The sequence below is a fragment of the Podarcis filfolensis genome (genome assembly GCF_964270895.1).
Source record: "Podarcis filfolensis genome assembly, chromosome: 4".
Taxonomy (NCBI): Eukaryota; Metazoa; Chordata; class Lepidosauria; order Squamata; family Lacertidae; genus Podarcis; species Podarcis filfolensis.
Genome location: NC_139607.1, coordinates 85,114,045 through 85,134,304, shown reverse-complemented (window position 1 = coordinate 85,134,304; position 20,260 = coordinate 85,114,045). Strand labels below are relative to the sequence as shown.

The following is a 20,260-nucleotide window of genomic DNA, read 5'->3' as shown; positions in this document are numbered from 1 at the left end:
TAAAGATATGCTCACTGATTGCTGAGGTTTCTAAACTTACAAATAGGTGTCGCACCCGTAGCAGCGCCAATTCCACCAGTGGAAGTGGCCGAGTGTGCCCATCATGTGCTATTGTGAGCATAACAGACATACACAGACATAATAAATGTGTTTGTTATTCGCTGTGTAAAACATATATAACAATGACGAACCAAAACAGGCGTGTGTATATATATCTTAAAGACTAATGGAAACACAGCAACACACAAATACGCACACACATATATACATTGAGAGAGAGCGACCAAAACTTCCTAAAAGGCGAAGTATATCCATCCACTTAAATATGGAGAAAATAGTTCAGCCGCCCCGCTCCCTACCCCCCCCCACCAGCTGATTGCAGATGTTAAATCTCCTGCGTTGCAGAAGCGGAACCGTTGTCACCGAGCTGCTTGTTTCCTGGGGGGACTAAAAAAAAAAGTGCAACGCTGAGCGGCCAGCGAGAGCGCGTTGCCATGGGAACCGCCCGCGTCCTGCAGAAGCGGCGATGGCCGCCTACGGGGAGGAAGGCGGGGAGCCCCGCTACGCTTTCCATCACCTCCCGCAAAAAAGCTTTCCAGTGCTGGAGAGCAGGGACACCCGAGACCGCCTCCTCAAGTGGTGGGGCGAAGCGGCCGTACCTCCTGCGGTTTCTCGGGGGGGAGGGGAGGAAAGGGGGAGGGGAAAGTGGGGTGAAATGCAAAATGGGGGTCAGTCTTCTGGCTACAGGCTGCCCTCAGGACCGTGGGAGGGCAAGGTGCGTTTCAGGATCAGGATTTAATCGAGAGGCTTCAATGCTGTAATTGGAAATCTTTCAGCAAATCATTGCTGGAATCCACCTCTGCTCCAGAACTTAAACCACTTTTTAAAAAATAAAATAAAATTCCACGTTAAAGATTCTTTTATCATCATTTTTTCCAGTGCAGAATCCCCTCATACCTATTATTATTACATGAAGAATACAAGCCTGATGGACTTCTTTTTCTACATTCCGCAGGTCCATGGATGGCAGAATTGCTGCACAGGCATTCAGCTTTGATCAGAACTTCAAAGGCTACCAGAGGGATGATTTCATTATGGTAGTTAACCTAATCTGGTTTATTAGTCTAAACGTGGGTTTCATACAGTTGGGAGGGACACCTAAGGGTCATCTAGGCTGACCCCAGGAATCACATCCAAGACAGATAGTCATCCAACCTCTTGTTTAAAAACCTCCAGTGAATGAGAGAGTCCACCAGCTTTTGAGGTAGTCTGTAGATTTATAGGCCACTTTGGAATTTTGATTAAAATGTTCAAAGTGGTGTGTAATAAATATTACTAAAACGGAAGCAGCATTAAAATATCAAATGGCTAGAAGCACAACAGGGCAAAACAGCAGCATGCATTATTTTAAATACAACCATGTTTCCAACCCTGGTTTTGTAGACTGATCAGTTTAATTTGTGATATACATTTGCATTTTTAAATTTTAGTTTTTAGGATATTTTATTGAATGTGATTGTGTTTTTCTTGTTTTTATGTATGCTACTTAGTGATTTCTATTATATTAAGTAAGACAACATGTTTATTTATTTATTTTTTAAAAAGCTTGTTTCTCATTTCCCACAATACTTATCTTTTTGTTCACAAGAGTGCTTCTACAGGTCATTCCCATAGTGTGTGTGTGTGTGTGTGTGTGTGTGTGTGTGTGTGTGTGTGTTTTAAGGGGAAGAACTATACCTCTGTGTGAACTTGCAAACTGTAATTGTGTTTGCTCAGAAGCAGCTGGGCAGACCTGTCTCATGGGTATAAATCCTTCTCACGTTCCATACGTTTATCTGTGGAGTGACTTGCAGCAGAGTGACTTGCAGCAGTAGTTTCATGAATGAAAACCCTAATTTGGTCAGCAATCTTGAATTTCAGACATTTGGAGAGGATTAGACAAACTTACCAAGGATGAAGCTGTCAATGGTTACTAGTTATTATGACTATGTCAGAGGCAGCACATCACTGATGAACAACAACAGAAAGGGGCTGTTTCCTCATGTTCTACTTGGGGGCTTCCTATAGACATATGTTTGGCTAGTGGGAAATATAGGACTGGTGGACCTCTGGTGCAGGGCCCCTTTATGGTCTTAAATCAAGCCAAAGCCACCTTATTTGATACATGTATCAAATTGGATAATAGAATCTGTTTAACTGCCAATTGTTATTGACTCTACTTCCAGGCCTTTTTTAATCATCCAGATGTTATCAGCAATTTGAAATTGATTTCCCCTTCTGGACAATGGACTACATTAGGTAAAAATAACAACTTTGAGACAACTTCTCTTTTAAATCCGTTTTCAGTGTGATAATTCCTTTTCCTTTTGCTTGCTGCCCAGGAGGACTCCCCTGAGTGAGTGCCTGAGGGCCCTGCTCTTGCCACTTACCATCTGGCCTGGGGCGGGGCCTGAAGCCTCACAAGGACTGCTTGCTGCTTGCTGCTTGCTGCTTGCTGCCCAGGAGGACTCCCCTGAGTGAGTGCTTGAGGGCCCTGCTCTTGCCACTTACCATCTGGCCTGGGGCGGGGCCTGAAGCCTCACAAGGACTGCTTGCTGCTTGCTGCCCAGGAGGACTCCCCTGAGTGAGTGCCTGAGGGCCCTGCTCTTGCCACTTACCATCTGGCCTGGGGCGGGGCCTGAAGCCTCACAAGGACTGCTTGCTGCTTGCTGCCCAGGAGGACTCCCCTGAGTGAGTGCCTGAGGGCCCTGCTCTTGCCACTTACCACCTGGCCTGGGGCGGGGCCTGAAGCCTCACAAGGACTGCTTGCTGCTTGCTGCCCAGGAGGACTCCCCTGAGTGAGTGCCTGAGGGCCCTGCTCTTGCCACTTACCACCTGGCCCAGGGCGGGGCCTGAAGCCTCACAAGGACTGCTTGCTGCTTGCTGCTTGCTGCCCAGGAGGACTCCCCTGAGTGAGTGCTTGAGGGCCCTGCTCTTGCCACTTACCATCTGGCCTGGGGCGGGGCCTGAAGCCTCACAAGGACTGCTTGCTGCTTGCTACTTGCTGCCCAGGAGGACTCCCCTGAGTGAGTGCCTGAGGGCCCTGCTCTTGCCACTTACCATCTGGCCTGGGGCGGGGCCTGAAGCCTCATAAGGACTGCTTGCTGCTTGCTACTTGCTGCCCAGGAGGACTCCCCTGAGTGAGTGCCTGAGGGCCCTGCTCTTGCCACTTACCATCTGGCCTGGGGCGGGGCCTGAAGCCTCACAAGGACTGCTTGCTGCTTGCTGCCCAGGAGGACTCCCCTGAGTGAGTGCCTGAGGGCCCTGCTCTTGCCACTTACCACCTGGCCCAGGGCGGGGCCTGAGAGGCCTCACTAGGACAGCTGTTACTGCCCGAGGGGCACAGAGTGTTTTTTAAATGTTTTTAACAAAAATTCTTTTGGATTTTTTGTATGTGGGGGGTGGGGGTGGGATGGATGTTTGGTTGGGCTTGGGGAATTATTTTTTATTTTGATGTTTTTGTAATTTTTACTTTTTTGTTTGTATTGTTTTATTGGGTTTCTTTGTTTGTTTAAGGTGTTATTTTGTTGTTAGGGGGAGGGGTCAGGGCTGCCGGAGGAGTGGGCCCCAGCCCACAAAATGGCTGGGGCATGTTCCACAGGGGGGGATGCACTGGGACAACCGATCTCAGTGATCACGGGTAGGAGGAGGAGTTACGCTAAGACTAGACCATGTCATTACAGAGGGGGCAGGTTTAGTCGTTGTCTGAGGACTATTCCTGCCTCCGGGTCTGGTCTTGACCGGATGGATACTAGAATCAGCAAGGGATACCCACATGACCTGAAGGTGCTGCTGTGCAATGCCAGGTCAATGATTCATAAGACCACTGCCATCCATGACTTGATCATGGATGGAGGACTTGACCTGGCATGTGTAACAGAGACTTGGTTGGATGAAGCAGATGGGCCTGTCCTTGCCGCTGCTTGTCCACCAGGTTTCTCTTACGCACAGCAACCCAGGTCATGTGGGCGGGGAGGGGGGGTTGCAGTGATTTTTAGGAAGTCATTAGTTTGCACCAGGCGTCCTATTGGGAAGACCCAGTTTTCCGAGTGCATGTTCTGGAAGTTGGGCAATAGGGGCAGTACAGGATTCCTTTTGGTGTACCGACCTCCCCGCTGCACCAAGGATTCCCTGCCTGAGCTGCTTCAGGTCGTGGCGGATGTTCTCCTGGAGACACCTAGTTTGGTCGTCCTAGGGGATTTTAACATCCATGCCGACACGACCTTACAAGGGGCCGCTCGGGACTTCGTGGAAAGCATGGCCTCCATGGGGCTGTCCCTGAATAAGTCTGGCCCAACCCATAGCCGCGGACATGCCTTGGACCTGGTGTTTACCTCTATGGATGTTGGTGATCTGACACTAAGTAAAAGCGAAACGAAAGAAGTGCCATGGTCAGATCACTTCCTGGTGCAACTGGACTTCTCTGCGACCCATCCCCTCTGCAGGGAGGTGGGACCAATTCGGATGGTCCGCCCCCGCCACTTAATGGATCCAAATGGTTTCCAGAGAGTGGTAGGGGATGCTTTATCCCATGTTGATGGCCTTTCAGCTGATTCCCTGGTGACCCGCTGGAATGTGGAGCTAACCAGGGCTATTGACTGTTTGGCTCCGAAGCGCCCTCTCCGATTGCATGGAGCCCGGACAGCCCCGTGGTTTTCCACGGATCTGAGGGCAATGAAACAATCGTTGAGACGGCTAGAGCGCCGGTGGCGGATAACTCATTCCGAATCTGACCGGACACAGGTTAGAGCTCAACGTCGAGCCTACCAAGTGGCGATAGCGACGGCGAAGAAGAATTTCTTCGCCGCCTCTATTGCATCTGCAGAAAACAGCAGCAGGAGACTTTTTCAGGTGGTTCACAATTTAGCGGAACCACCTGCAACATCGGGGCCCAGTACGGGCCACATGTTCTCCTGCAATGATTTTGCAAAGTTTTTTGCAGATAAAATCGCTCAGATTCGGGAAGAAGTAGACTCCACCGTGGGAGCAGGGCCGGGGCGGGAGAGTGCTAGAGTTCTGTCTAGTCAAGTTGAGTGGGATCAATTCCAATCTGTTACCTCCGAGGATGTGGACAGGCTGCTTGGACGAGTGAAACCAACCACCTGTCTCTTGGATCCTTGCCCATCCTGGCTTATAAAAGCTAGCCGGGAAGGACTGGGCGATGGGCTTCGTGGGGTGGTGAATGCTTCCCTCCGTGAGGGAGCCTTCCCAGACCCGCTGAAAGAGGCGGTTATTAAACCGCTTCTTAAAAAACCATCTTTGGATGCGGCCACGATGGCCAACTATCGCCCAGTCTCAAATCTTCCATTCTTGGGCAAGGTGATTGAGCGAGCGGTTGCCGAACAACTCCAGGCACGCCTGGAAGAAGCGGACCATTTGGATCCCTTCCAGTCGGGATTCAGGCCTCATCATGGGACTGAAACTGCCTTGGTCGCACTGGTTGATGATCTCCGGCGGGCTAGGGACAAAGGTGAGAGTTGTTTCCTAGTTCTGCTGGATCTCTCAGCGGCGTTTGATACCATCGACCATAACATCCTTCTGGACCGTCTTCAGGGGCTGGGAGCTGGAGGCACTGTCATACAGTGGTTCCGCTCCTTCCTCCTGGGCCGTGTTCAGAAAGTGGTGGTGGGGGATGAGTGTTCAGACCCCTGGGCTCTCACTTGTGGGGTGCCTCAGGGTTCTGTCCTCTCCCCCATGCTTTTCAACATTTACATGCAGCCGCTGGGAGAGATCATCAGGAGGTTTGGGCTGGGTGTTCATCAGTATGCGGATGATACCCAGCTCTACCTCTCTTTTAAATCAGAACCAGTGAGGGCGGTGAAGGTCCTGTGTGAGTGTCTGGAAGCGGTTGGAGGATGGATGGCGGCTAACAGATTGAGGTTGAATCCTGACAAGACAGAAGTACTGTTTTTGGGGGACAGGAGGCGGGCAGGTGTGGAGGATTCCCTGGTCCTGAATGGGGTAACTGTGCCCCTGAAGGACCAGGTGCGCAGCCTGGGAGTCATTTTGGACTCACAGCTGTCCATGGAGGCACAGGTCAAATCTGTGTCCAGGGCAGCTGTTTACCAGCTCCATCTGGTACGTAGGCTGAGACCCTATCTGCCTGCGGACTGTCTCGCCAGAGTGGTGCATGCTCTGGTTATCTCCCGCTTGGACTACTGCAATGCACTCTACGTGGGGCTACCTTTGAAGGTGACTCGGAAACTACAACTAATCCAGAATGCGGCAGCTAGACTGGTGACTGGGGGCGGCCGCCGAGACCATATAACACCGGTCTTGAAAGACCTACATTGGCTCCCAGTACGTTTCCGAGCACAATTCAAAGTGTTGGTGCTGACCTTTAAAGCCCTAAACGGCCTCGGTCCAGTATACCTGAAGGAGCGTCTCCACCCCCATCATTCTGCCCGGACGCTGAGGTCCAGCGCCGAGGGCCTTCTGGCGGTTCCCTCATTGCGAGAAGCAAAGCTACAGGGAACCAGGCAGAGGGCCTTCTCGGTAGTGGCACCCGCCCTGTGGAACGCCCTTCCAGCAGATGTCAAAGCGATAAACAACTACGTGACATTCAGAAGACATCTTAAGGCAGCCCTGTTCAGGGAAGTTTTTAACGTGTGATATTTTATTGTATTTTTGGTTTTTATGGAAGCCGCCCAGAGTGGCTGGGGAGGCCCAGCCAGATGGGCGGGGTATAAATAATAAATTATTATTATTATTATTATTATTTCCTCTGCAAAATGACTTGCTGATTCTAATGATGGTGTGATTGGTAGCGGTTATTTATATATTGCTTTTCAGGATACAGATCCTTCCAACACAGCTTATACCAAAGTAGCATGAAGATACATTCATAAAATGACAATGAACTATATTAAAAGATTGTTAAATATTAAGTAACAATATTCAAACTTTTATTTAAATCCCTACTGTTGCGGGTGGCGCTGTGGGTAAAACCTCAGTGCCTAGGACTTGCCGATCGTATGGTTGGCGGTTCGAATCCCCGCGGCGGGGTGAGCTCCCGTTGTTAGGTCCCAGCTCCTGCCCACCTAGCAGTTTGAAAGCACCCTTAAGTGCAAGTAGATAAATAGGTACCGCTTTATAGTGGGAAGGTAAACGGCATTTCCGTGTGCTGCGCTGGTGCTGGCTCGCCAGAGCAGCTTCGTCACGCTGGCCACGTGACCCGGAAGTGTCTTCGGACAGCGCTGGCCCCCGGCCTCTTAAGCGAGATGGGCGCACAACCCCAGAGTCAGACACGACTGGCCTGTACGGGCAGGGGTACCTTTACCTTTACCTTTACTGTTGCTTGTGGTCTGTTAAAACATTTCTAGGTCAGTTTACCGTTGAAAGTTGATGTAAAATGTATTAAATTTACATGATGAACATTATCGCCTGCATTTGCAGACATTAATGCATTGTCAGCTGTTTCCCTTTCATCTTAGTCTCTTCAAAAGAGTTCCTGATCTATTTATTTTTAAGATAGCCTTTAAGATTTTTTTTTTGGAGACTGAGTAAAAGTACCTCTTTCTGCATTGACATCTTTATTACTTCCTTTTTGTGGTTTCCTCAGCTTTGATACTACTGAATAAATAATTTTATATGAGCTGTTCATAATTATTTCATAATTGAAAATTGGGCAAGAGAACACTTGCATCTTTCCTGTTCATTCCAGTCCAGTGAACAGAAGTTCTAAGAAGTTCTAAGCTGATCATGCCCAATGTGTACTTGTTACATTTGCATACTGCTCTTCCTCAGGGCAACATTTTAGCCTGTGGTTAGACTGAGAGATAAGTCATCTACAAAGGCCACCCTACTGGGAATGGAACTACAGTACTTACAAAGAACATGAGAATGCTGTTGAAAATGGTGTATCCATGTAACTCCCTTCCATCCCATAGTGTCTAGTTTCACCTACCCTGTGTCCTCATGTCACAACATTTCACTTTTCCTTGGCTGCTTCACATTAAAATATATTCACCATGTGCTGGACTAGACATTAGGGAAGAGGGAAGAATTCTACACCAAGTTGGGGGTTTTGCCAACTTTTGTATGCTTTGTGACCTGCTTGTAATTGTCTTGGAATTTATCTTGCTTTCTCTTAACCAAACTCTATCCCTATTCCACCACACTGGGTCTAAAGGTAGTCATATTTTTCTTACGTAGTAAGTTGGGAAACATTTCAACAGGTTTAAAATGTTCCAAATTAAAATGTAACCTTGATAGTATTAAGCCACTTTGTTCAGATATGAAAATATAATCTTGGAGATTTGTAAATGCTATTGTGATTGTTCATTTGATTTCTGCCATATGTTTCAGATACCAGTGTGAGAAAAATTGATGTCAAGAATATTCTGTGCAAGCAAGTTTCCATGTCATTTTTTGACCGATTATACTGTAAAGGGGTTGTTCGAGAAAGTGGAAGTATTGTAAAGTGTTTTGATGAATATCACGATGATATTCTCATTGCTGATGAGTTAAGAAAGGTTAGTACAAGTGTAGTTAACACCTGTCTTCTGTCTAGTATTATTTTATAGTTTTATCATTTATTAAATTTATTAGTCACTTTCTTGCCAGGGCAACCACATCGTTATCACAGCTAATATTAATATTAATAGCTTTCATATGGATCTTGTGTTCATTGTTGTTGTTTAGTCGTTTAGTCGTGTCCGACTTTTCGTGACCCCATGGACCAGAGCACGCCAGGCACTCCTGTCTTCCACTGCCTCCCGCAGTTTGGTCAAACTCATGAACTTCAAGAACTCTGTCGTCCCCTTCTCCTTGTGCCTTCAATCTTTCCCAGCATCAGGGTCTTTTCCAGGGAGTCTTCTCTTCTCATGAGGTGGCCAAAGTATTGGAACCTCAGCTTCACGATCTGTCCTTCCAGTGAGCACTCAGGGCTGATTTCCTTAAGAATGGATAGGTTTGATCTTCTTGCAGTCCATGGGACTCTCAAGAGTCTCCTCCAGCACCATAATTCAAAAGCATCAATTCTTTGGCGATCAGCCTTCTTTATGGTCCAGCTCACCTTCATACAAAGTGTTGGTGCTGACCTTTAAAGCCCTAAACGGCCTCAGTCCTGTATACCTGAAGGAGCGTCTCCACCCCCATCATTCAGCCCAGACACTGAGATCCAGCGCCGAGGGCCTTCTGGCGGTTCCCTCATTGCGAGAAGTAAGGTTACAGGGAACCAGGCAGAGGGCCTTCTCGGTAGTGGCGCCTGCCCTGTGGAACGCCCTCCCAGCAGATGTCAAGGCAATAAACAACTATCTGACTTTTAAAAGACAACTGAAGGCAGCCCTCTTTAGGGAAGTTTTAAATGTCTAATGCTGTATTGTTTTAATATTCAGTTGGAAGCCGCCCAGAGTGGCTGGGAAAACCCAGCCAGATGGGCGGGGTATAAATAATAAATTATTATTATTATTATTATTACAACACTACTGGGAAAACCATAGCTTTAATTATACGGACCTTTGTCGGCAAGGTGATGTCTCTGCTTTTTAAGATACTGTCTAGGTTTGTCATTGCTTTTCTCCCAAGAAGCAGGCGTCTTTTAATTTTGTGACTTCTGTCCCCCATCTGCAGTGATCATGGAACCCAAGGCAGTAAAATCTCTCACTGCCTCCATTTCCTCCCCTTCTATTTGCCAGGAGGTGATGGGGCCACTGGCCATGGTCTTAGTTTTTTTGATGTTGAGCTTCAGACCATATTTTGCGCTCTCCTCTTTCACACTCATTAAAAGGTTCTTTAATTCCTCCTCACTTTCTGCCATCAAGGTTGTGTTCATAAACAGCACTAAATCCCAAAGTGTTTTTTCTCAATTTCCTTTCAATTTTGCTATCGTCTGATGATGTCAGCATGTTGTTTCAGAGAACTGCATTTTGCAGCCAGTTTTATTACAAATTGCGAAATATACAAGCCTTTTATGCCTGGAACATACTCCTACTCCTCCCTTTGACCAATTGTGGTGCAGAACAAGAAATTCACTTGCTCAGTTCCTTTTTGCCTCCGCAGAGTCAAAACCTGCTTGAGGTTCAGGAAGTGTTTCTATGTCCAAAAAAAGCTCATTGTGATAAAATTAGGACGCGCTACTGCATCTTGACTGATGGTGACCTCCCTTGGTTTTGTGGGCTGGTTTATATAGACATTGCCCTTGAGGAAGACTGATAACTTAAGATGTGCTAGAGCAGTGAATCGCCTGTGGCTCTCTAGATGTTGCTGGACTTAAGCCAGTGGTGGATTTTGGGCCCTGTGGAATGCTAAAATTCAGCACCCCCCACCTCTCATGTTCCATTCTATTGCGTTGTTTTGGCACCCCCTGCAGCGCAGTGCCTAGTGCAACCACACCAGTCGCGCCACCTGTGAGGACCCGATGTTGGTGATGTTAACTCTTTATTCAGAGAAACGAAACAGCTCAGTCCTAGTGGTCACAGCAATGCTTCCCAGTCTTGCCCTAATGAAGCCACTGCGAGGATTGCTTCCCACCACTCTCTAGGGCTCCTTCCCTGGTTCCGTCCCCAGCAAACTGATGCTCCACCGCCTTTTATCTCATTGCTCCACACTTTTCATTTCTCTGCGTGTTCTGGGAGACAGGAGAGGGTAACTGGTCGCAATAGGAGGGGGAGACTCCCTGGATTCTTCAGCAGTCTGCCTCATCTTTCTCCCTCCCTCCCTCCCTCCTGCCTCAATGAGTCTGGACTGCCCTCTGCCACAGCCTCTTCCTGCCCACTAAAGCCTGTTGCCTCTTCAGCTTCCAACACCTCCTCCTCCCAGTCTGCTCTCTCTTCTCCCTTTTTTTTGATGAGGCTATTTCCTGTTGACATATGTTTCAAAGCTGATGGCAGCTGTGCAGTTTGGTCAGTGATTGGGCCAGATTGTGGTCCAGATTCCCTGCTGTAGCACTGCATACTCTTTTTTTATAACTATACCCAAATTAATTACCAAATTTATTGCATGTATATATAAACAGAAACCACTGGGAATACAAAATAGTGTCTTTTTGTAATATAATATATAAAACATCCATATTACATTGTCTTTCCTCCTTGTCTCATGATAGGTACTTCTACTGGAAGATTCAGACCACTATGACTTATTTAGCCATTTAGACCGGGAGGAATTTCTCTTCTGTCTTTTTAAGCATCTTTGCCTTGGAGGAGCTCTTTGCCAATATGAAGATGAACTTGGTCCATACTTAGAAACCACAAAGGCTTTATATAAAGAACTTGTGAGGTGAATATGTTTTTGCTTTTTTAATGTGAATCTGATTTACTTACTTGTTTTACTTGTTGGTGTGATCCTGGAAGGTGCTCTGGGGCAGGTTTCAGCTTTGCAATGGCATCATATATATGATCTAAGCAGGGCTGGGCAGGAAACAAGTTTGCAATGCTAGTATAAATGCCTAGTCTATTCCTTGTCATCTTATAAGGAACAACCTTGTCCACAGAAGATATGGGTAGAAGCTGGCTCCCAGGTAGAAAGCATACCCAATTAAGGTTTATGAGTGTGATCCTATTCTAGCAACCTGCAAATTGAGCAGCAACATACAGAATTCCACTCCCACCCTTGCCATGGCTAGTTGGAGCACCAGCCCAAAAAGAAGCTTGGGAATAAGGGGTTCACAACATACTCTAAAAATCTTCTGGAGTTGTTTTCCTCCCTTTCCTTTTCATTTCTTAATTCCACCTTTTCCTCCATTTTTCCACTCAGATCTCCCAACACAGCTTAAAGCCATAACACCCTTAGCAAGACAGCGTTCACTCTTGGCTGCCATGACATTTTTCAATATTTTCCACCCACTTGCTAGCCACTCTCTTCTGGAAGCTTTCCTTTCTCTTTTTCTATTATGTTTCATGTTTTTGCTTGTTGTTCTACTGCTCCTTCTTTGACCCTGAAGGTCTCATATGATCTTGTGTTCTATTAACTCTTTAGCTGCCAATCCACACAGTCTGTCTTGGACTGTAAGTTCTGACTGTTCCAGATGTCGTTATTAAAACAGTTTATACTTTTGTGAATTTCAGTGTTCAAAAGGATCCCGAAACTAAGGAAATAAAAATAATATCTACCATTTATAAAGTCTGCGCTTATGTAAGTATTTCATTAGCAGGAGGGGTACTAATCATGTAACCAAAAATATTTTCAGATATAAATTTCAAGCAAATTATGAATAAAGACAGTCAAGCAAACACTGTTTGGGCATGATCAAGCCACAGCAAAGTACTTTTATATCCCATTGATTTTGGTGGGTGAAATTGTTGTTATAACACTAAGCACTTAAGAACAAAAATTCACAGGAAATGTTATACACAAAACAATGCAACTTTCAGTAACCATAATCTTTCAAAGACCTTGTTGAAGATAAAATAATAAACAAAAATCTTTACAGATAGCTGAGAAGTCATCCAACAAAATTCTGCATCTATTGACTACTTTAGTTCAAATTTTTAGAACATTTCAAAACCATAATTTGACTTGGGTGACAAACCATGTTTATTCTCATTGTCAAAAAAAGACATAAAATTTATAAGAAATTATGGTTGTGTTGTTTTTTCTCCTTTAAATCTTGTTAAATCTTATGGCCAAAATGGGAGAGGTAGACATGTGCTAGGATCACTCCCATCAAAACCAATGAGACATAAAAGTGCATAACTTTTGCTGAACCATGAGGATTTTTCTGCAAGATTTTAAAATTATTTTTTCCTCAGTTTTTACATAACACTTTAAGAATGAGAACTACGATGGGTATTTGTACTTTAAGCTATGTTGGTATCCAATATATTACAGCACTTGATTGCATCTACTACTACAACTTACTTTTGTAAATCTGAGGTCCCTCTTGATGTGATTGTATAAATGGATGTTGCAGATTTGGACGTAACCTTTTCTATTTACACAGCAATCTTCCAAGTTAAACTGGGTATTGTGCTTATGATCAGAAAATCTATTTAAGGATACAGTTGCATTTCTGTCCTGCTTCTGTTTTGGAGTTGTTCTTCGATAAATTTCTCTTCCATGTCATCAAGTGCTTGTGGGAGCCCAGCCATGAGTCATTGTATCTAAGTCTGCATCCGAAAATAAGAAATAGAAAATGACAAATATTCTAGTTGTAAGACACAGGTGAAAGAAAGCTGTCTTGGTCACTCTTGCTATGTGATTTTTTAACAGCAGCTGAGAATCTAACCTTAGTCCCAGAGTGCAAATCATGTAAGAAATGGCTGACCACCCACCTGCAGTCAAAGAGGATGATAAAAGGTTTTCTGTTTAAAATGATAGATTCTTTTATAAGATTCAGTAGAAACTTTGCTGAATAGGACTATATAATAGCTATATAATGATGTTTGGCTCATCATTCTGTTAATCATCAACCCAACTCATTTCTCAAGATTTTAATCCACTGTGAACATTATTATCATTTATAGTACTGTGAGCCTTAAGTACATATGATGCTGCTTTATACCAATGCAGACCATCAATCCATCTAGTTCAGAATTGTCTATAGTGCCGGGCAGTGGCTTTCTAGAGAGAGGGGGGTCTTTCCTAGCTGTGCCTACGGATGCTGGGGATTAAAGTTGGTACCTGTTGCATGCCAGTGAGCCAGTGTGGTGTAGTGGTTAAGAGCGGTAGTCTCGTAATCTGGTGAACCAGGTTCGCTTCCCTGCTCCTCCACATGCAGCTGCTGGGTGACCTTGGGCTAGTCACACTTCTTTGAAGTCTCTCAGCCCCACTCACCTCACAGAGTGTTTGTTGTGGGGGAGGAAGGGAAAGGAGAATGTTAGCCGCTTTGAGACTCCCGAAGGGCAGTGAAAGGCAGGGTATCAAATCCAAAAACTCTCTCTTCTCATGCAGAGCACTCCATTCCCTCACAAAGCTACAATTCCCAGGGTGGTTGAACCATCAATATCTCTTCCCAGAGAACTCAGAAATTATAGCTCCGTGAGGGGAGTAGAGGTCTAACAATTATCAGCAACCTTAACAATAGTTCCCAGTATATTTTTGGAGGAAGCCATGACTCTTTAAAGTGGTATAATACTGCATTAAATGTATTGTGCAGATGGTGCCTCCTTTTAAATTATATTGGGCGTCTTCAATTATAGTCCTAGTCAGAGCAGATGTATTGAAAATAATTTCAGTGGGTCTGCTCTGAGTAGAATTAGATGGACCCAACCCAATATTTCTAACTGCATTTATACATATTAATTAGAATATGCAAATTTTGTGCACACCTGTTTCCAATTTTTGGGCTCTTTCTTCCTTGGGCAATAGACAATGCAGTAAGTTGGGGGGGGGATTGTGTTTTGCCTGGCCACAAACATCTTCAGATATCAGAATTTCAAGGACTTTACATAGACTGAACACATTTCTCAAAAAGGCAAATCAGACAACGAATTTCATTTTAACCTATGGTTTTAAAAGTATTCTGCTATAGGGAAAAGGAAGGTATTTTTATGGCTTCCATGTCAAACTGGATTTCAATATAGGTAGCCTCAAATAAAATGCAGGCCTATAGAATTTTAAATGCTGCCAATCAGATAAAGAAAGCCCATTCAATGAAACAACTTCTCCTTTTTTAAGGACTAGCATTTGCCTTTCTAAATAGCATGTGAAAATGCCCTTAGTTTACTTCTCTAAGAAAAGAGAATGATAGTCACTTACTTGTAGTTTGCATGTCAATGAGATAAGAAAATGGAGTTGCATACCTTAATGGTTATACATCTAAGAAAAACTTAAGAACAACTTTAGAAATTGTGAGACACTGTAAAACTCTTAAGTTAGATTCAGTAAGAGATGATGATGATGATGATGATGATGATGGTGATGGTGATATATTTATTTATGTATTTATTTATACCCCACCCATCTGGCTGGGTTTCCAGATTCAGTTGATAGGAGGGTTAGAAGATAACACTAGAATTCGAGGTTTGGTTTTGCAAAAACAGAGTACCTCTACAACTATGGATTTTGCATTTCCCTAAGCAAAACTTTGATTTAGATACTGCTAAAATCAGCACCCAGCATGCCTGAAGAACCAGTATTTTTGATGTGGATTTATTTTACTCTCTCTACACCAAAAGGTCCAATGCAGCTAGCAAACTTGATAATAAGATATCAAAACCTTCTATTGCAAAATGTATTTGTTGTTGTTTAGTCGTTTAGTCGTGTCCAACTCTTCGTGACCCCATGGACCATGCACCCCATGGACCATGCAAAATGTATAAAAAGGTATAAAAGCCATGAGATAAAACATAAGCTATAATAATAGGACAAGGCCATGAAAATAGCAGCAGCATTGTTAATCAAAATGGCAACAGATGAGTATCCTTAACAGAGCTACCCAAAGAGTTGTAGAAAGGCATCTCTAAAGAGATGCCACCTTTGCCATCCAGCAAAACACCATAAGAGGGATCAGTAGTATTTCTACTATACTATTCTTTCTCATGACAGAATCTCCTTACCCAACGCTGCACCCTCCATTTATTTTTTACTACTGTATTTAATATAATATGGTGTAGCCATTTCTATTTTAAAGGGTGTGTGTGTGTGTGTGTGTGTGTTTGTGTGTGTGCATGGGGGCGGGAGGCGGGGAAATAAGAAACTGATGTAAATAGGCAGCAGTTTTGCCCCAAATAATCAGGAATAATTATAGTATGTAGCAAAAACTTACTCAGATTTGTTAGCATAGTAGTAGAGTTAGATTCAGAAAACCCATAATGAGGAGCAACTTAGCAATCTGTTTAGAATGTTCCTTTGACCAATAGGGTCTAAAAAGACTTGTGTGACACTCAAAGAGGCACTGCATCCTTCTTGGTCTTACCTGCAAAGTCAAGAAACCCAGATCAGCACTGTTGCTCTCCCTGATTCCCCTCCTAAAAACTACTTTACTGTATTGGCCCGAATATAAGCCACACCCGAATATAAGCCACTCCATTCCTCGCTGCTCCTGGCTGCATACTGTGTGTGTGTTAGGATTCATTCCCTGCGCTTGCAGTCATGGGATTGTTTTTATCACATGACGATGTATGTTTTCATTCCACATAGTGGGAAGTGACGGAGACAGGATGTTTGTATTATTGCGTTCCGTGATGTAGGGCGCTTGTCTTTGTCTCTCTCTTTCCTGTTTGATGCTGATGAGGAAGGAGTTAGAATGCTCAGAGTGTATTATATGTAAATAAAGTAGTTTAGCCAAAATGCTGCGCTCCTGAGTCTGTTACGCTGACTGCCCATACTCTGCTGTTCCTGAAGTGTGCTGATGCCTCTGAGGCATCAGTCGCTGTGATGTTTGGGCTGGAGAAAGACTTTGAGTCTCCCAAACGACCGACCAGGAGGGAGAGAACATGCCAGCCAAGCATGTGTCTCTGCCGGATTTCTACTCGTGTGTAGGACCTCCTGACAGGTGGAGCCACGCTGTGTTGTTGGCGGCCTTTCCTCATTCTCTCCCTTCTCGGCCTTGGGGGAGAGGACAGGGCGGGCACTGCTTTGCCGCACTCCTGGCACTGTTTGCCCTGTGCTCCTGGCTGCACACCGTAAGGCCACGAATATAAGCCGCACTTTACCTTTTCACAGTTGGAATCTGGGGGGAAAGCGAGGCTTATATTCAAGCCAATACAGTACTTTTGCCCCTGCTGTTGAAAGACATCAGTGCTGTAGTAGCGCTCCTTGTAGTCCCACAACTACAGTATAGCACCTTCACCTGTAATATTTCTGGCTCTCCACTGGGTGACATTTGCCTGGAAAGGATGCTTCCATGGTAAGGTTACCATTCCCTCCCCCCAATGAATCTGGGGACACTTTAATTAATTAATTAATTACTACACATTCGGGACATTGATGCTGCAGCAATGGCAGTGGCAGAGGGGCAGCCACTGCCTTGACCTCAACCACCACGTTTTCCCTTCCTCCGAGGCTTCTATCTCCTTTCTCCATGAGCCTGGGCAGCCCCTGAATTGTTGGTTCTTTGGTGGTGGTGGTGGTGGGGAAGCGGTGCACGGTGGGTCAAGCATGGAAGGTAGAGAAGGAGGGCCAAGAGCAATGGCAGCGGCGAGTCCATCGGAGCAGCCCCAATCCCATTCCTACTTGTGTGCAAGCAGGAGGGGATGGGGATCCCTCAGCTGGGAAGAGAGGCTTCCCGTTGCCTAACTCAGAGATCCCTGCCCCCTCCTGCTTGCACGCAAGCTATGATAGGCAGCGTGAAGCCTCCCTTCACAGCTGAGAGATCTCCGCCCTGCTCCTGCTTGCACGCAAGTAGGAGTTGGGAGGCTGCTCCGATAGGCAGCATGAAGCCTCCCTTCACAGCTTAGTTGCTGGGGTCAGGGAAGGTGGAGGCAGCCCGGAAGCTGCGTCTTAGAGCCCCTGCACCACCATCATATGGGGACTTCTGAGCAGCTCCTGAAGCCAGCCAGAGGCAATTGCTCCGGGCTGCTGAGACTGCCGCTGCTGCATTTCCCAAGGACATTAGATGAAATCTGGGAATATTCTGGGGATGGAATTTGTCCAGGGACTTACTCGCAAATCCGGGGTCTGTCCCTGGGAAATGGGGACGTCTGGTAACCATATTCCTTTCATGCAGCAGTTCTTGTTAAGAGATGGAGACAGTGGCGTAGCGTGGGGGGTGCAGGGGGGGCCGGCCACACCGGGCGCAACATCTGGGGGTTAGGGTTAGGGGGCGCAAATCCACGGGTTAGGGGGCGCAAATTACTTGCCTTGCCCCGGGTGCTGACAACCCACGCTACGCCACTGGATGGAGACAGCTCTGGCTTTGGACTTAGTTCTGCCAGCACTCTCCCATTAACTGCAGTCTCTTGTCTCCTCTCTTTCCTCCTCAGCTGCCTCTGTTCCCTATGTAGCAGAAATGAGGGCAGGGGAAATGTGAGACAACTGACCACTACCAGTCCAAGCCACTTCCAGCCCGGTTGTGCTGATAATCTTTTCAGGTTACCTGCAGTGCAGAGCTGATGTGATGAGCCCCAATAATATCTGATCTCCCGCATGTGGTTTACTGAAACAAGCCAAATTCAAACAGAACAGAGCCAAAGAGCTGTGCATACTTAATCCCATTTAAGTCAGGCTTTGTAGTGTTCAGGATGAATTTGTATCACACATTAGTACCTTATATTAATGCTAAATATTTTGTCTTCTAGGATGCTCATGGCCTTTGTTACCCTTCATCCAACAACCATGAACAGAATTTTGCCTATTTGATTGTGAATCCTTTGAAACGACACATCTATGTTTTGTACCACTCTTTTGGTGAAGCTTGTTTTTATAATTGACTCTCTTCTCAGATATATTTGATTATTAGAGGGGTGTTTTGTTTTTTTAAAGTGTAACTTTAATGAATTATATTAATATTTAATAAATAATAATAACTTGTCAAGATTCTGTTATTTACAGTGCAATCTATTTTACCTAGACATTGGGCACTGATGTTGATTTTGCACACATGCTATTTGTATTATTGTTGAAAACTGTAAGGCAATACCAATACTTACAGAATATATTCTCTAAAAAGTTTTGGAGCTCCTGTATTGACTAATATTCTGCTGTTACAAAGTTTTCTTTTTAAAACTAGGTTGTTGCATTGATACATTTTAACTTTATTTATTTTATATTAAAAAAACTAGCTTAATAAATTACTGATTGAAAAAAAGAGCCTGTATTATTTCCTAAACGTGTTTTGGGGTATGGAATGTCCTTCTATATTTTTCTAGCTATTAAGAGGTGTAACATTTCCAAACTCGTATTCCTGTGAGAAGGAAGTCTCTTATTTTGAGATAAAAGGATGCACTTTGAAAGGGATATTGTGATTCTGTCAGTCCAATTTGCAAGCTCTGATGACTTTTCTTGACTACTCTGAACGCACCCTTGAAGACAGTATGGAAACTGCAGCTAGCACAAAATGGTGGTACGAGGGTACTGATTGGCACAGCCATTTAAAACCTGTTCTACAGGATCTGCACTGGCTGCCTATATTGTAGTATGTCCAATTCAAGGTATGGATGTTAAAATACAAAGCCGAGAATGACTTGGTACTTAGGCACTCGATGGAGCATCTCTTTCCATACCAGTTGGCCCAAGCTCTGAGATTGGAAGAGGAGTGCCTTCTCACTATCCCATGGAGTGCTGCTCCATGTGGAGATGAAGGTTAGGACCTTCTCTGTGGTTGGCTCCAGATGTGGAACTCCTTCCTTTGGAGCAGGCTTCTTCAAACCCAGATGTTTTGAGACTACAGTTCCCATCATCCTTGACCACTGGTCCTGCTAGCTAGGGATCTTGGGAGTTGTAGGCCAAAAACATCTGGAGGGCCGAGTCTGAGGAAGCCTGCTTTGGAGACACAGAAGGCAACTCAGGCTCATCAGGGATGTAGCTAACTCAAGACTTTTCTGTTTACCCAGGCATATGGTGGGTTTGGTTAGCCCGCTCTGGATCAAAAGGCTGTGTTGTGCTTAGAGATGGGAAGGCCTGGGGGAAAAAACCTGGGAAAATTGGTGGGGGGGGGCGAACCATGTTTTTTCTGTTTGTTTTCCAAAGCCAGTTTTTTTAAAAAAATATATTAAAAAAACCAGTTTGATATAGTTTGAATATTCCACACACTCCCCCCCGCCCCCGGAAAAACGGCTTTGGGAAAAATGAAAAAAACAAACTGCCCCCCCATTTTTCCAGTCCCCCAGGCCTTCCCATCTCTAGTTGTGCTGTAGTACTGTGCCTATTTACTGAACTTTTGTGGGGGGGGGGCGTTTAACCACCATATTACTTTGATTGTATTGCTTTAACTTGCTTTTTGACTGCTGTGTAAACTGCTTTGTGAGCATGTGTGGTGTTAAAAGTGGCCTCTAAATACTGAAAATAAAAACCTTATGGCCTTTAATCATTATAAATAATAACAATAATAACAATAGCAGTACGTGGCTTTTGTATAGCACTTTCAAGTGCTCAAAGTGCTTCACAAACATTTTCTAGTTGCAGTCCTTACAACAACTCTGTAAGGTAGGTAACTTCACCAAAGAGAGTAGAATGAGATAGTTCAGGCTTGCACAATCTGTAGTAATTTTCTTAAAACTATTTAGTATTGTTTCTCTGTATGAAAATACCCCTCCCTTTAAGGACACTGAAGGCAGGATTGCCTGTAGTAACTCACAATGTTTATATGCTGAAGTAAGCTCCACTGATTTCAATGGTACTTCTTTGATTACAACTTTATTTCGGTGCTTTAGTTTGTGACCTACTTCTCAGGCAGTTT

General features: G+C 44.9%; 1 protein-coding gene across 1 annotated transcript; it reads left to right on the top strand.

Annotated features, from left to right (window-relative positions):
* The first annotated feature begins 472 nt into the window (after positions 1-472).
* CFAP300 (cilia and flagella associated protein 300) lies at positions 473-19,486 on the top strand. Its single transcript, XM_083610142.1, has 7 exons — positions 473-639; positions 1,016-1,097; positions 2,226-2,298; positions 8,347-8,513; positions 11,087-11,259; positions 12,048-12,114; positions 18,162-19,486. The coding sequence occupies exons 1-7, from the start codon at positions 527-529 to the stop codon at positions 18,291-18,293; spliced, it is 807 nt and encodes a 268-aa protein (XP_083466268.1). The 5' UTR covers positions 473-526; the 3' UTR covers positions 18,294-19,486.
* Positions 19,487-20,260: the final 774 nt, after the last annotated feature.